Source organism: Pyxicephalus adspersus, chromosome 1 (genome assembly GCF_032062135.1).
Source record: "Pyxicephalus adspersus chromosome 1, UCB_Pads_2.0, whole genome shotgun sequence".
Classification (NCBI taxonomy): Eukaryota; Metazoa; Chordata; class Amphibia; order Anura; family Pyxicephalidae; genus Pyxicephalus; species Pyxicephalus adspersus.
In genome coordinates, this window is record NC_092858.1 from 39,505,887 (window position 1) to 39,521,725 (window position 15,839).

The following is a 15,839-nucleotide window of genomic DNA, read 5'->3' on the forward strand; positions in this document are numbered from 1 at the left end:
AAAACACGTGTGGCTGAACGAACTGTTACTGTATGTTTTGGATTATCTAGGAAAAAACCCATTGCTACAGAAAGAGGAGGTTATTAGGACTTGTTCAAACTGACAGAAAGTCAACAAATGGCCAAAAAGTTAATCTTTACAACGATTTCACTAGGTTATTTCAACTCCTTCTACGTGGCATCCGAAGTGCAGTGACGGGTCCTCTTCTCGGAGCCCAGGACCTTCTGCACTTCGATTTAGAAGGTGGTAAAAAGTAAGAGGAACAGTAAAGGTATGTAAACTGAACTTCATTATTCTCCTGATGGACAGCAAACCTGATGGCAGGGGTTGATGACCTGTTTCATTACAGCAGAGGTCCAACACTTACAGGAGTATACAATGCCCCCAGAAAACCAGGGGACAGCATGATTTGTTTGAATATGACTTCTGTTAGATTAGTTATGCCATCAAGAGCAACACTGCACAAGAGTTTCAAAATCAATAATATCTAGCGAAGAAATTCTGTTCTGACGTGTTTTCTGATAGGGACGCCACTTTCCCAAAAATTCTAGCACTGTTTCTAGCACAAGATGTGTCAGGACAAGATTTGCCTGTGGTGGCTTTCTAAATGAGGAAATATCAATGTGCATAAGATCATAAGGTTGGAATTTGGAGTACAGCATAAATCCCTTTGGGGACAAGTGGACAGGAAGTTTGCAGAATGAATATGTAGTTTGTAAATCTGCAGCAAATGTGCGGGTATATTAGGTAAACAATAAAGATGTATATATATACATATAAATATATATATAAAATCATATCATCCTAATTTTGTAGAAATAGTTTATCCCTTCTACAGACTGCTGGCAAGAAGAAAGGATTATCTCCTGCTAGTTCATGACCCAAAAAACAGCTTTCAGACTCTGTTAGTCCAGACAGACTACCTAATCTATATTGCCCTGCAGATGAACCAGCCCATCATACCTCTGAGGCCCCTTATGGCTCATTTCTTTTTTTTAACAAGTCTGTTTTTTACATAGTAATATCCCTTCAGGCTACCTAAAATGTGAAAATGTCAGACCAGGGAATAATTCTCCTATAATAAGGAAGTGATTATCAGAAGAGAAAAGTGTTTTAATGCAAGGGCTACGTAAGAACCTTCAAGATGACAAATTCTATATATAATACAAATGGGAAAGACAAATGTTCACCTTTCTATTGTTGCTGATGAAGAATCTAGGTATGGATGCAGAATTTATTTAAGACAAGATAACTATATGTACTGTAAACAGAAACCAATTGTTGCTGGTAACATTGTTTTAGATAAAAGTGCATAAACCAGAAACTAACAAAGTTTGAAAGTTTTCACAATTATTGAATGCAACCATTTCAATGGCATATTTAATAAAGCAAGAGTGATCAAAAATAGAAGTTCATTGTTAAGGTTTACATTTTAATCCTCCACCTAAGTATCCAAAAAAGCTGATCATAACTAAACAGGATTACTCCTACCTAAAATTTAGCATACATTAAGCTTTTATTAATACTTTCAAAATCCAATTTTCATTTATTCCCCACTATCTAAAAATCCTAAAACTTTTCAGTACCCTGTACAATATATTAATATGTGAACGAGCAATTAAACCTTCACAATACGTGTAATTTAATTAGGTTTCTATTTCATTGCCTCTGTAATTACACTTCATAGATGCTTGAATCTCTTTTGTAGAAGAAGCTCTAAATCACTGACTGTCACTTTAGCTGAACGTATAAGGTATCAGCTTCTCATCAAAGCCTGTGAGAGAAATCCTCCAGTCAGACAACAGTGATTGAATATTTGGTAACAGAGTGAGACGTGAGAAGACCTGACAGCAAGGGGCTTCTGGGCTTAGCAGCCAATCTGCTTTGGAGAGCTGGGATTTTTTATTACAACATTAAATGTGGAAAATATTTGCTTTCAGTAACCATATGTATGATATTTAGGACTTAAAAAGGGAAGTGGAAAATTTGGAATAAATAACTATGGCGTGGCAATATCAAAAAGGTTTATGTAGTCAGGGAGAATGACAGGAGATGCTCTCTCTGCTGATGAATAATGTATTGTGGAAGCTGTAAGGAACTCAGTCTTCCGCAAGCTGTGAATCATTGCACTGAAGGATTAGCACTCTGTGTTACATTCACGCCGCATACAGCTTTTTCTGAGATCTAAACAGTATGAACTGTCATTCAGATTCACGTTTTATGCAACTTCACTTACTAAGAAATTTTAAAAAATTGGAGGACATCTGACAAAACAGGTAGTCTTTCAAACACTTACACCACCTGTCTGTCTAGTCCAGCCATTCCAAAATGGTAGACATGAATAATCTTCCTATATGTGGGCAAATACCCTATCAATTGAAGCTAAGGATGCGAGAACTGTTAATTACATTTATTGGCATACACCCAATAAAGACCCATTTTGCTTCTTGATATGTGCATTTTTGAGGCTGAACCTGGAATAAATTAATGCAGCCTTGTATTTATTAACACATTAATAAATACTGTATATAAATAAAAATGCAAGAAGTGTATGCACACAAATGTGACTTTATACCAGCCTCTTGCAGTCCATTTTACAGCAGATTCCAGACTGAGGGCGGAAGAAGCAGCACCTTAAAGTTGTTTTCCAGTGTTCATATGCTTACAAGGAAACTGTTGATAGGAGGAAGACTGCAAAGTGAGTTTATGAGTCTGATGATAATTCTTTTACTGTCCAGTCGAAGGCTGAGGGATGGACAAAACCTGCATTTGTTCTTTAAATCTTATGTTAAATCGTGACAAAACATTTCTCTTATTTGCTCCCTTTTGATCAGGTAAAACATATTTTCCCCAGACAAAAAAAGGGGCTAGTTGTTCTATAGTCCTGCTTTAGGAAGATAATCCAGAGATACAGTATGGTGAGTTAACATTGTCACTCAAGGACAAGAGTCACCAGTTCAAAATAATAGAAAAAAAATCCTACAAAAATTAAGCAGTTGTTACCTTAACACCAGTAAGCTGAATATATTTTGGTATTGTTCATAAATTTAAATATGCTTTAACTGCAGCATGCTAAATTGTAAATCTCAGTAATTTATGAACAGAAATACAAATTCTTTTGCAGTTTTAAACAGCTCCCTTATATGTATTTCCTCTGTGTATTTAGCTCTTTGTCTGTAGTTTAGCTTTAAACATGTGCTATAATATTCCCCCCACCTTTCTGTGGAAAAAAACAGCTTGACGCTTCAAGAGAAATTCCACTTCAGTTGTTTTTAAACTAGAGCTAATGCAATGAGATTCATGTGCCAGTGACTAAACGTACCAGTGAAAAAAATGAATTATATGCTGAAAGAGTGAAGGCATTTGTATTATTATCTGCTGCCACAAAACCATTACTGGCTGCTTATTGTTCATATTCCATATACTGTATGTTTAATGCTATAAGATGCCTTGCGTCCTGTCCATTAAACACCACACAAAGTGGAGAGGAATTCCTATTTCGGATATTTGCCCCCAGAGCAGGTGTTCTCACTAGGAGAATTCCTCCTCAGCTCCAGTTTTGTTGACAACTGTCACCAGGCCAGGACAAATGGAGAAGAGAAAAAAAAAAACATAAAAGTTTGTCTGGAGTTCAATATATAAAGTTATAACACAAAATAGATTAAACAAGTTAAACGTTTTTCCTTAATTTAATGGAATTTCTAACCAAACTCTTGTCTTCTGGCCGGGTGAAGTCCTCCATTTTCCGCAACACTCCAAGATCGAAGCTCCCCCTGCCGCCATCATCCGCACTCCTTCTTCGGCCCGTTAAGCCTCGTTTTGGACGACTTTCAATTTTCTTCTGCCTCTGATCAAGGCGGCTGCCACTGCTTAGTTTTCTGACTGGATTTGTCAGCCATTTCTTCAGAGTGCTCACAGACCTCCTGGATCCAGGGGAACTAGGTGCGGAGCTAGTGGAGGGCTGAGGTTGGATGGAAGCCACGGAAGCTGAAATGCTGCCATCACTGCCAGCAATAGAATAGGATTCTAGCACAAAAAAAAGAGAGAAAGAGAGAGATCATTATTAGATTATCAATGAATATTTTATATTATTCTCCATTTAGATATTCTTATTATAAAAACAGGTTAACAATAAACATTAAGGACATTCATGACCTTGGTATTACCCAGAGATTAGAAGAAAACATTGGACAGTTGGTTTGACAGTAGAATGTGTTATGGAGAAAATCAAAATATTGGAAATTATTTTGTCATAAATTCTTGTATTTGTCAGTGTGACAGCTGTAGGCTCATATTTATAACTTGCATCTTCCTTCATAGGCTAAACAACTTAGAAATCCTATAAATTCTACCTTTAACAAAAACAAACTACAGCTTTATGTAATTATTTAATTAAGTAGATTTACTAGATACAAAGCAAGGCATGTTGCCATTTTCTGTCCAAAGTCAATAATAATCATATGTAAGTTTTTCATGTATGCTAACAAAAAAAATACAAATAAATAAAACTTTGTTCCAAAATTGTGTGGCTAAGTAGACTAATACCCACATGTGGACAAGTCTATCACTAAGATCAGGTAACCTGTTAGAATCAAGCTATTATATTTTTTTATACAACTTAGAAGATGAATGGCTACCTTGAACAACACATGCCATTTTTCTCTCCACCAGATATTACATTAGACCAAATGTTTTTGCAGCTCATCCTCTAAACAAGAGGTTTAGTTGAAAGAAGAAATCTAATTGATTATTATCATTTACAGTAATTTTCCCTGTTCAATGGGCTAAGCTTAACAAGTCTACAGTTGACATTCAAAAATCCATCAACCTCAAGACCCGAGGAGTGCCGGATTTTCGAAAATTCCGGATTTTTGAAATTTATACTTACCTCCACACACAGGCCAGCCTTCCTCTCGCAGCACCCGACATCTGGCTCAGTTCTATGGAGCAGGTAGCAGAGACGTTTCAACGTGTATTTAGTGTAGTAAGGAAGACCCAACGGCTGTTTCTGCAGAACAGTGCCATCAAAACACCAGTGGCCAAACAGTGTACTGCACTCCCTATATTGAAAATGCTACCTGAAATTCATGCCTGAAAACTGAAGGAAACCAGATTATCAATGGTCAGATTTTTAATTGTCAACTGTATATTTAGAGATATTTCTGGTTAGCCTAAATCATTTCTTAGAGTAAATCATCTCTGCAGTAAACTCTAAAGTGATAGGGTAAATAAGTATGCTTGTCTTGCAAAACTAGGGTCCTAATTTCTGTTCCCAAGAACATTATCTGCATTGAATAAGTATTGGGGAGGGGGGGGGGCCTAATTTCTTCCTAAAACACAAACAACATATTGGTGGTTTAACCGGCTCCTACTTAAACTGCACTTGATGGCTAAACGACAATGGTAGGGATTCCCAAATCTTTACGCACAATTCAGAATTGCAGTTGTTTGCAACAATGAACCGCAGGCTTAACCACACTCCCAGACACTCTCATTTAACAGAATGGCAGGGAACCAATTTGTGCACACATTTCCAAATGGTTGAGGCTATGTTGCAGTGCATTGGAAGCAGCATGGTTCCTGGAACTAAAGCACCAACAAAACAATGTCTTGTTAACCTGTGATGTGGTTTGCTGCTCCTGGCTGCATAGCAGTAATAGTGATGTTCGTGGGAATGGGTTTTTCACACGGTTTGCAACCATAGGTGTGGGGCTTTAGACTATAAACTATGTGGAGCCAGAGGATTATGTGACTGCATTTGTCAATTCTGGGCAAATAAATTTTTCAGCAAGTACGGAAAATATCTGCTGATTTTGATAAAAACACAATGTTCTTGTTACTTCCTGTGAACTTAAACAAACGCACAAAGGACCTTATCTTTCTTTGTAAACTTCCATCCAGTTCCATCAGCACTAGTGATGGAGATGAACAAAGGCTGCACTTTTTTAGTCCAAGTAGGGTAGCAACCATGGCTATCTTGATAGATAGTGTTAAGGAGTACGTATAGCCGTTCAGGAAGAGTGTGTTAATAATGGGATTACCAAATTGAAATAAGGGGGATAAGTCTGCCCAAAACAGAAAACCAATGGAAAATGCAACATGTTACAGTTTTGTTTTTGAATTTAGATATGGTATAGGAAACTAAAGGTTGTGGTGTTAGTAAAGCCTACAAAGTTATTATATGAGGAAAGTGGGGATTTTAGTTTTAAATTGATCTTGTAAACAAATGCTGTTTTCTGGATTACCTTCAAGTATGCTTCCATTAGTTGATTTATTTCTATTCTAAACATACATTACTGAATATCTACAGCCACGGTTAATGTTAGAATAAATTAGGGAGTGGTTGGTTGCTTTCCCTTTACATTCTGTACCAAAGGTTGGAACCCCCAGTTCGTGTCTGTCTGACAGCTGGGCTGCGTGAGCACAGAGACCAGCGGTGGTCGGCGTCTCTGGCAGGTGACCCCCCAGCTGGGTCAGGAGAAGGACCCTGTTCGGGAGGGTGCACCAGCCAGAGCCGCTGACCATGTCCCCCATACAGATCGCAGGCTCAGAGTGCTGGGCAAGTTGTGTCTATGGCTCAGACCTGCGATGGGAGAGTGGGCAGGTTCTGGCTTCATGACATCACTCTGGGGGAAGTTTCTTCCCCTTTGAGTGACACGCTGCTCTGTGCACATGCGCGGTCCGGAGTCCGTAGATTCAGTGGTCCGTGAGCTCCAAAAGGTTGGGGACCACTGTCTTAAAGAAAGGTGAGATCCCTGCTGGAGAAACTCACCATAACAGGTGTACCTACTGGAAAAATTTCCATTCTGGTCACAACTGTAACATATTGCATTTTGCATCACTTTTTGTGTTTATTACACTTTTTTCATAACTACAATAATCCTTTTACAGTTTAGTTAAATCCTAAAATATTTAAGGGATGAAACATTTGAACACAATCCACTACTCAGCTTTGTAAAACCGGGAGTTTCAGTACACCTCCATGAGTCGAGATACTGGCACCCTTCACACAGTCTGGTGTAACATTAATGAACAAAGAAGAAATTGATTTTTTTTAATAGCAAAAGCTGAAAAACTTTGAGAAATTAGGAAATGAATCACAAAACGTGGGATTTCTTGATATACATGTAGTATATAAACTTAATGTGGGTTAAAGGATAGAGTGCCAGACCTGGGTCATGTAATGACTGATTCATGTCTGTGTGGGCTGAATTCCACTGCAGGACACATCTCCATGGTAACCGGTGACGATGGAGGAGCACCATGTGTTCATCACTGGTGAGAATGACAAGGAACATTTAGGCATCAAGCACAGCATGCTGCTGTCATGTAATATTTATCCAGATAGTGATAGAAAGACAGTGATAGATTAGAGATAGAGGCTAGACAGCCAGCAGGGAAAAAAATGACAAAATGTGTGACAATGATGGACAATGAAACCAATAAATGTGTGGGAAAAAAATTATATGATACTGATACTCTTCCTATACAGTGTGGGTCTTGTAAGCCTGGGGCCACTAAATATACCAGAGGGTAATGGAAACAGTGCTGACAACATTTATGGCTAAGTACCAAAATATTGTCAAAACAAAGGATCTTCAAAATTACAGCGGCACAGTAGTAATGAGTAAGCTGCCCTTTAACTAAACTAGTCACTAAACCGAATTCTGTGGTGTCACGGAATGACTTCACTGCTGCTCCATTCCAAGACTTCTATTACCCAGCGTCTTCTCTCACATTCCTTAAACTCGGTTGCAAGCACCAACATTGCATTGGATTTGGTGATTGGCGGAGTAAATTAGTATCGGGTAACAGGGTATGGGAGAGGAGAACAACTGCAATTGCATGAAATACTTTTTGATGAGGGATTTAAACCCCAAAACCACCATTGTCCTACAGCACAAAGAAACAGCCATGTATCATCCCATCAAGTAAAAATGAGAATATTGAATGTTTTTAAACACAGAGTTGACTTCCTGGCAAGAAGTATCACATAGATTAAGGGCCATTTCAGACCAGCGGCTCTACCTGATCACAACCATGGTCATTCAAGTAAATGGGAGTGGTGGAAACACAGCTACTTTTATGAACACAGCTGTGGTGGGTCGTGGTGTTGTTCCAGAATCTAACAAGGCACTTTTGACTGTGTGGTTCCTTTATCTCTTTTGGAGTAAAAACTACAATCGCATGCAAATGTGTTTACCTGGGGTGTGCTTTGTCACATAGTAAACTGTGTACGTATGAGGAGGCCATCTTTTTTTTAACTTTTCCAAAAAAAAAAAACAAAAAACAATAATTTTTGTGCAATTCAGCAATCATATTTTTTTAAGTGTTGTTCTTTGACATATGTGAATGTTTCTAGTAGGTCTTTCATGTACCGTTATGTAATATTTTGCTTTGGGATTAGTGATCATGTAATCTCCTTTAATCTGTTTAGAATGGACAGTAAGGATTCAAGAGAAAATAAAGAGAAAAAAGGTGGTTAAGTTAAACCTTGCAACCATTTTATAGAGGGGTCTGTATAATATAATTTTTTCCAAGCAGTAGAGTTCTGAAGAAGTTCAGACACCTGTAACTTATATGGAATTCAAAACAGGTATCCTGTTGAAGAAGAAGATATGAAGATAAGAATCATTTCACAGATTTGGTTGTAATACAGTATCCCCATACTTGGTTTTCATTTAATGCAACAGGACACTTGTCTTTTGTGCATGTTAAGAAAATGATGATATTGTAGCAGACTTTTAGTCTCTTGTAATCAGTTTCTAGTAACTGAGTAGTAGTTTCTAACTTGACAGTGTTCGGTAACAAGCACTTCTTTCTGTCATAATAGTTTCCAGTAATGTGGCAATCCTATGTAAAATAACAACTGTCTTGTAACATGTCATCTTTCTGTTATGAGCTCTGTCATACTATGGCAGCTTGATCTTGCCACATAGCGGTTATCAAAATGAGATTCAGTAGGGATGTAGAAGTAAATTATATAGATACATCAGGTGTAGGACTACAGACTGTTGTGAGTTTATTATATACTGGTAACCTCTGTATGGCATGTAGAACACTGGTATGTAAAAACCTGCACCTAAAAGCAAGACTTGGGCCACCAAAGCATTCCAGTTTAAGCAAAAGAAGGACACTGGCTGCTAACGCTGCTATAAAGCTGCATACACACGTGCAATATTAGTCCTTGGAAAGGATCTTTCACAATCCTTTCCAACGACTAGCACTGCACGATGCATAAATGAGCGCTGTACATTCAGCACCATTCTGCTCTATGCAGAGGGGAAAGTGACGAAGCGACACCCTGCTGCACGCTCTTTCCCTTCCCTTGCACTGGGATCATTAGTTGTTCATCGTCCCTGGATCGGCCAGGACGCTTGTTTGGACGATGGACGACTGGCAGTGTACACACGACAGATTCTCGCCCGATTTTGGCCCTGAGCCTATTATTGGGCAAGAACCGTTAGGTGTGTGTACGTAGCTTTAGACAGCTCTATAGGCCAAATTTTCTCAATCTTTTTACACTTAAGGAACCCTCAAATTAGATTTTTGATGTTGGGGAACCTCTGCTATAAATATTTAATAGGAAAATGCTATTTGCATTGGTTGCCAGTGGGAAGAATACCTAATACATACATTAGTGGTAAGAATGACACCTTTGCAGACAGCTACAATGTTTTTCATTTTATGTGTATGACTCTGGCAAGTGGTGCTGGCCCAAGAACTACGGAAGCACCATCTTATGAGAGGTTAGTCAGCCACTGCTTAAGGAACCCCTGGCAACCTCGGTAGGAACCTAGGAACCTAGGATTCTGCAGAACCTTATTTGAGAATGTCTACATTTTATTGGGCACTCTATATACCCTCTGGCTGCCTCATTTGCCTGTTATGTTTAATGAAACATAATGTTCAACAATGTAATTCCTTCATAAATCAACAGGAGTCCAACAATACAAATACTAGGGCAAGTGAAAGTTGTTTTTTTTCTAGGAAGATTGTATACTGAGTGTAATAAGCTTATGGGTATGGCATAACTTACTGCCTCCCACTCACAACACACTGATTTTAACTGGAATTCCCTCTTTTGGCTTTAATGCACAGATATGACACACTTGGGAGTGATACAGTTTAATGGCTGCAGGCATTGGTAAAATTACTGGCATGGAAGAAAGCAGTGGAAAAAGCACAAAAAACAAATTCTGTTTGAGATACGGCTTAGGATACCTAAGAGAACCATATATACGTATTGGTTCCACTATGGTTTTCCAGAGTTGTAGAGATGCAACTGAATAGTATCCACCTTTTATTCAAGTACAAGAAGATACAAGTACAACAAGTAAGTTTTACAAGAAGTCCTCAATGACCAGTGCATCTAAAGGCAATGAATAATAATTAATTCTCAAATCTCAGCATGCTTTACTCTCTCCTTCTAATGTGTACCTGTTTTGTGTACATTCCAAAACAGGTACTGAGGAAAAGTAGCCCTTGAATGGAAAAGGTCCACTTTTAAACAAAAGTTACAGTCTGACATGCTCATCCACCCTTCCCTTTTACCCCTCTCCATGGAAAAGAACAGTAATGTGTACAGTGCTCGTTGATGGAATATCTGGGCTTTAGAGCTTATTGTATAACACAATGGATTACTGTAGATAGAGTTTAATAATCACATCCTTTTAAAATCTCCTGAAGCTTTCTCAAAGCAGATGATGTGTGTGTGCGTACGCAGGCGTGTGTATTTGGAATATAACATCCGCCAAGAGATGATATGAGAACATTCAATTAGTTAGTGATTCACTGCCCATTTTACTGATGTTATAAAACTGTTCTGTGAAGCTGGCTAATGAAAGATAAAAACTGCCAAGCTGTCAGCAACAGCAATGTTCCTCCTGGGAACCAAAAAACTCATAACTGGTCTTCATTAGATCTTCTTTCTAAATGGAGACTGGTAAGAGCATTAGTTTTTGCTGGTGATTATTTTTGCAGTGGATCTACAAGGCAGAACAATGTTCACACTGATGTACAGTCTTGCAGTAACTTGATGCATATTTAGCTCATTATGGATTGCTATCAGCCTTCTGTGGTTTGTATTGAAACTGAACTCAAAGCACTTATAAGAAGCAACTACTTTTTCAGCTATAAATACTTAAAACCATGAAATATGTTTTACATATGTAAAGGACTTGAATATGTCTTATATCAGTATGCTGTAACTACCATGCATAGCAAAACAATATTCACTGCATAGTGGTGGTTACCTAACTAGAGGGACTTCTATAAGAAGGCAGAGTGTCACCCCAGCAATGTCATGCTTCCCATTTATTACCCAATCACAGGTTAGCGCAGGACATGGACCAGGATATATCACACAACGGTGCTGTAATCTGCAAAGTGGTCACAGTGAGGGCAGGATTTAGTTATGCAATTTGGTAGGTGTGCTAGGACCAAGACTTGTGGAATAAAATGACTAATTCTTTGATAAGTAAAACTGTTCCCATATATGAATTTCAGTGGCATCCTTAGTTTTTTGACTGCAGTTGTAGTTTCTAAGCAACAAAAGGGAAAGCTGAAAGCTGAAGCGTGTAAGAGTTTTTCAGAATTACAAATGTAACAATATGGGCCCAATTCCCAAAGAATAGCACAAATAATACTGGAGATACTGTGTGAAAGTTACAAGGAGAAACTTATCATACAAATAAGGCAACCCATCCTACAAGGCAAGGAATCCACTGCTCCAGGCAACTACTCTACTTTTGCACTAATTGTCAATTAGCAGCATTAAATTTAGTTTAAATAAGAACTTCAGATAAAATGTTACCCTCCAGGGACAAAAAATAACATGAGTTAATTTCTCTCATCACCCATTTAAATGTCCACACTTTTGTTAATGTATTCATTGCCACACTACATGGTAATGCGTAGCACTGTGGTGTCATTCATGTTAAATGGCACACCAATACACTAAGACAAGGCCCCTGCATTGCATCACGCCACAATGAACTTTAGTGTCTTGGCAGCCCAGTCATTTTCAATTGTCTGACCGAATGCAATGCACGTTAACACATAATAATCATTAATGCATTGCAAAAGAGTTGTGGGCTTTTATTAAGAATTCCTCTCACCTCACAACTGGCAAATAGAGAAGGTGAATCTCCCCAACAAAAACACTGACAGCTCTTTAATCCTGCCAGGCATTCTAAGTTTAGCATAGACGTCTCTACATTACTTAAGAGACAAAAATCAAGTACAGGCAGAGAATAAAGTAAAAAAAAAAAAAAATCAAAGGAGTAATTGTATTTTAATATGTTCTACCCCACTAGCTATGCAATGTCCAAACCATGTAGATTTAAATGTTAACAATGGACACATGGGATATTCTAATTAAATGTTCATCAGAGTTTTTAATAAATTCTTCCGAATTTCAGAGCTGACATACTCCATTAAGTAGGAAACCTATACTGAGAAAATTACACGGGTTGCCCAAGCTTACCCTCTCCAAAGATGCTAGAAGCCTGGCTATTCCTGGAGTTTAACTAAAACAGAACTGCAATGGTATTATAAGGATTTTTTTTTTTTGTAATAGACATATTTATATCAGAACAATAGACGAGGAATACGTATTTTCTTAGGCACAGTAGTATTTCAAGAATGTAGCAATGCAAGGTGTGAGAGCTTGGTCCTCTCACATCACCCCACAAAACACTGTTTGCTAAAACTCGAGACGTTTAATAATCATGGAGCATGAATTCAGAAACTACAGTGGACTTTGTGTCCCACATCTTGCATAGCAGACCACTAAACAACGTCATGACAGATGTAATGGTGCCAGATTTTCACTCAAATTAAGGACAAAAACATCCAGCATATGTTCCCAACTTTGGACCTTTTTTGTCATGACTGAAAGCAACTGCAGATTCTAAAGCAATACGTTTGAAGGTACTTGGATGTTTGTAGGTGTTTGGATAGCTTGTAATCTTTAATTGAGTAGTGCGACCATGACACAGTATTAGGACTGAAGTAACAATATTACAGTAGTTTGCTGAAGCTAAAGTATATCTATATACTGTAAAACAGCTCATCCTTTTTTAGATTTAGTTAGAACAGAGGATGGCTAAATGAATATTTTTTCTGTGCTTACCATCCATTTATTTTCTACCATTAGTCACATATTACACAAACTAGGTGCTGACTTCGTAATCCAGGGCAGAACTAAAGCTAAAATAGCTAAAACCAGGTAGGCTGAGATTCTACACTCACTGGCCGCTGCTGGCATGGGTTTTTGAGGTTTAAAACATATATAAAAGTTTCTGAAGCAGGCAATAGTTGTTTTTTTGTGTCTCAGCATGGTTAATAAAGACAAACGGGAACCCTGCCCAGCAACCTGGAATCCATTATTTCAGTCTTCAAAATGAAGGTATTCACCTGACCGCATAATCAAACTGATGTAGCCAACTTGCTACTACATTTTCCATCCCAGCATTTAAGTATCTAATTTTTGCTATTCAAGTATGGATCCTCATCAGGAATAGTTTTCTCTTTACAAGTTGCAAGCATTGCCAGATTATAGAACACAGGGACTTATCTACTAATGATGGCAGACTCTTAAGCTGCGTACACACTTGCAATTTTTGTCGTTGGAAAGGATCTTTCATGATCCTTTCCAACGACAAGGGACTACCCGATGCATGAACGGTGCTATACATACAGCACCGTTCATGCTCTATGGAAAGGGGAGGGGGAGAGCGACGGAGCGGCACCCTGCTGCGCGCTCTCCCCCTTCCCTTTCATTAGGATCGGTCGCCGTCCATCGTCCGTGGATCCGGCAGGTCCCGATATTTGGCCGATGCCGATTATCGGGCGATAAAAATCTGCCATGTGTACGTAGCTTTAGGCTAACTCATCTTGCATGAAAGCATAGGGACACTAAACCAGAGGAAGTATCCAAAAAGAGATTGCTGACTTTTCTCTGTTGATCCTGATCTGCAAACTTGTTTAGGGTTACTAACTCTGCATAGTAATTTAGTATAACAACTAGGCAACATACATTTTTGGAACAAAGTCATCAATGGCAACCATTTTGTTTCTTAAAGAAAGGTGTTCTATCACTCACTGCAGCAACAAAATGCCAAACTCATCTTTTTTGGGCAGGTCATTGCAGGTTAATAAGGATCATATGAATATTTTATGAAAAGATATTTCATTAAAATCAAATACGATATAAAACAGGCTCTTCATTGCATTTTTTCCTCCATGATTGTTAAATCTTGAATATAGTAAAATTATATGAAATCTAATATTTTAATTGCAAATTAAATTTACCACAGCTGAGTAGATGCATCCTGTTGTGCTGGGACTGGTGAAATAAAGGAGTATAGAACAGGAGATGAGCTAATTGCTTGTATTTAACACTGTCCTATCTAACAACAAGGGGAATAATGGGATCAATACTTCATTAGTCAAGAACTGCTAGGAAATAAAAGATTTCTTCCAGGCTAGAAACACTTCAAAAAACAGTTTAGTAGTAATGGCCTATGTATAAAGAAGTGGGCAGGCGTTTACAAGAAAGATACACATAAACAATAGCATTTTTTTGTTTGCCCCATTTATTAAATTGAGGATCAGCCTCTTTTCAGCACAATCACCACTTTTATAAGTGACACCACTTTTACATTTACATGTTCATGATCACCATATTTAAAATTTGATTGACCTTTAAAAAAAACAGTAGAGCTGAGATGTAGTACATGCCATTTTATACTTTAAATGCCTTGTTTGCGACTTCTGAAGCTGTACACTGATGTAGACAGTGGAGAACAGTTACTCTACTCGACTGAATGGAGCTTCTCATCAACACCTAAGAGATATTACAGTACCTTCTCACTCTTAGAAGTCTCATCACCAAGGACCATATTCTGTTCCCACATTTGTAAATATGGTAATATAAACATAGCAGTCAGTTTTCCGAAACTAGAGAAAAAAAATTGGAGAATATTCTTTGGGTCTACTTTTTTTTTTAATTAGCCCTCTATTTGGTGATAATTAAAGCATTCTGACATCTGCTTTGGCACTGAATTAAGCAATTACATGTTGCACACACACTCTCTATCAGCTGTCACCAACTGGTGGTCCACGGCTCTGGCCAGCGTGCCCCCAAGAGGGGGTCAGTAGAAGGACCCTGCTTGGGGGGGAGCACTAGCGGACCATGTCCCCCATATGGATCGCAGGCTCAGGGAGGTGGTCCACTCATCCCAGGCTCAGATCTGTGATGGGAGAGTTGCCGGGTTCTGGCATCATGACTTCACTATGGAGGAAGTTTCTTCCCCTTTAATTGATAACCAGCTCCCCAGAGACGGTAATTTTAATAGTCTGTGGGTCCGAAAAGGTTGGCAACCACTGCGCTATATCAGTGGTCATCAACCTTTTGATTGTAAAGGACCACTAATTTCATGGACTCTGGACCGTGAATGCGTGGGAAGCCGTGTGTCAATTAAAGGGGAAGACACTTTCCCAACAGTGACGTGATCATCGGCTCTGGCCAGTGCGCCCCCCCCCCCAGCGGAGGCCTTTTCCTGACCCTGCTGGGGGGTGCACTGTTCAGAGCCGTGGACCACCATATACTTGTATCAATAAATGTGTACAGCTTACAAACATAATCCAGAATACATCTATATGACTATCTGCACTGCATTAGCCAGGACAGAGCATGTATCAAATGATAAAGGTTTGCAGCAGGCTTAATATTTGCAGGACAAGCCTGAGAGAGGAACCTGAACTCACCACCAACCTTTTAAATAAAGGTGTATATTGTCCTCTGAAAAAAATTTACACATACCTTTTATTTT

At 38.6% G+C, this 15,839-nt stretch overlaps 1 protein-coding gene across 3 annotated transcripts in view; it reads right to left on the minus strand.

The window, feature by feature from the left end:
- ARHGEF25 (Rho guanine nucleotide exchange factor 25) overlaps nucleotides 1-15,839 on the minus strand; it is a 177,490-nt gene that overhangs the window by 37,500 nt on the left and 124,151 nt on the right. For all 3 annotated transcript variants that reach the window (XM_072407295.1, XM_072407305.1, XM_072407314.1), the window contains one exon: nucleotides 3,707-4,026. In XM_072407295.1, the coding sequence (XP_072263396.1) occupies nucleotides 3,707-4,026 (320 nt within the window). The remainder of the gene's footprint in view (nucleotides 1-3,706; nucleotides 4,027-15,839) is intronic.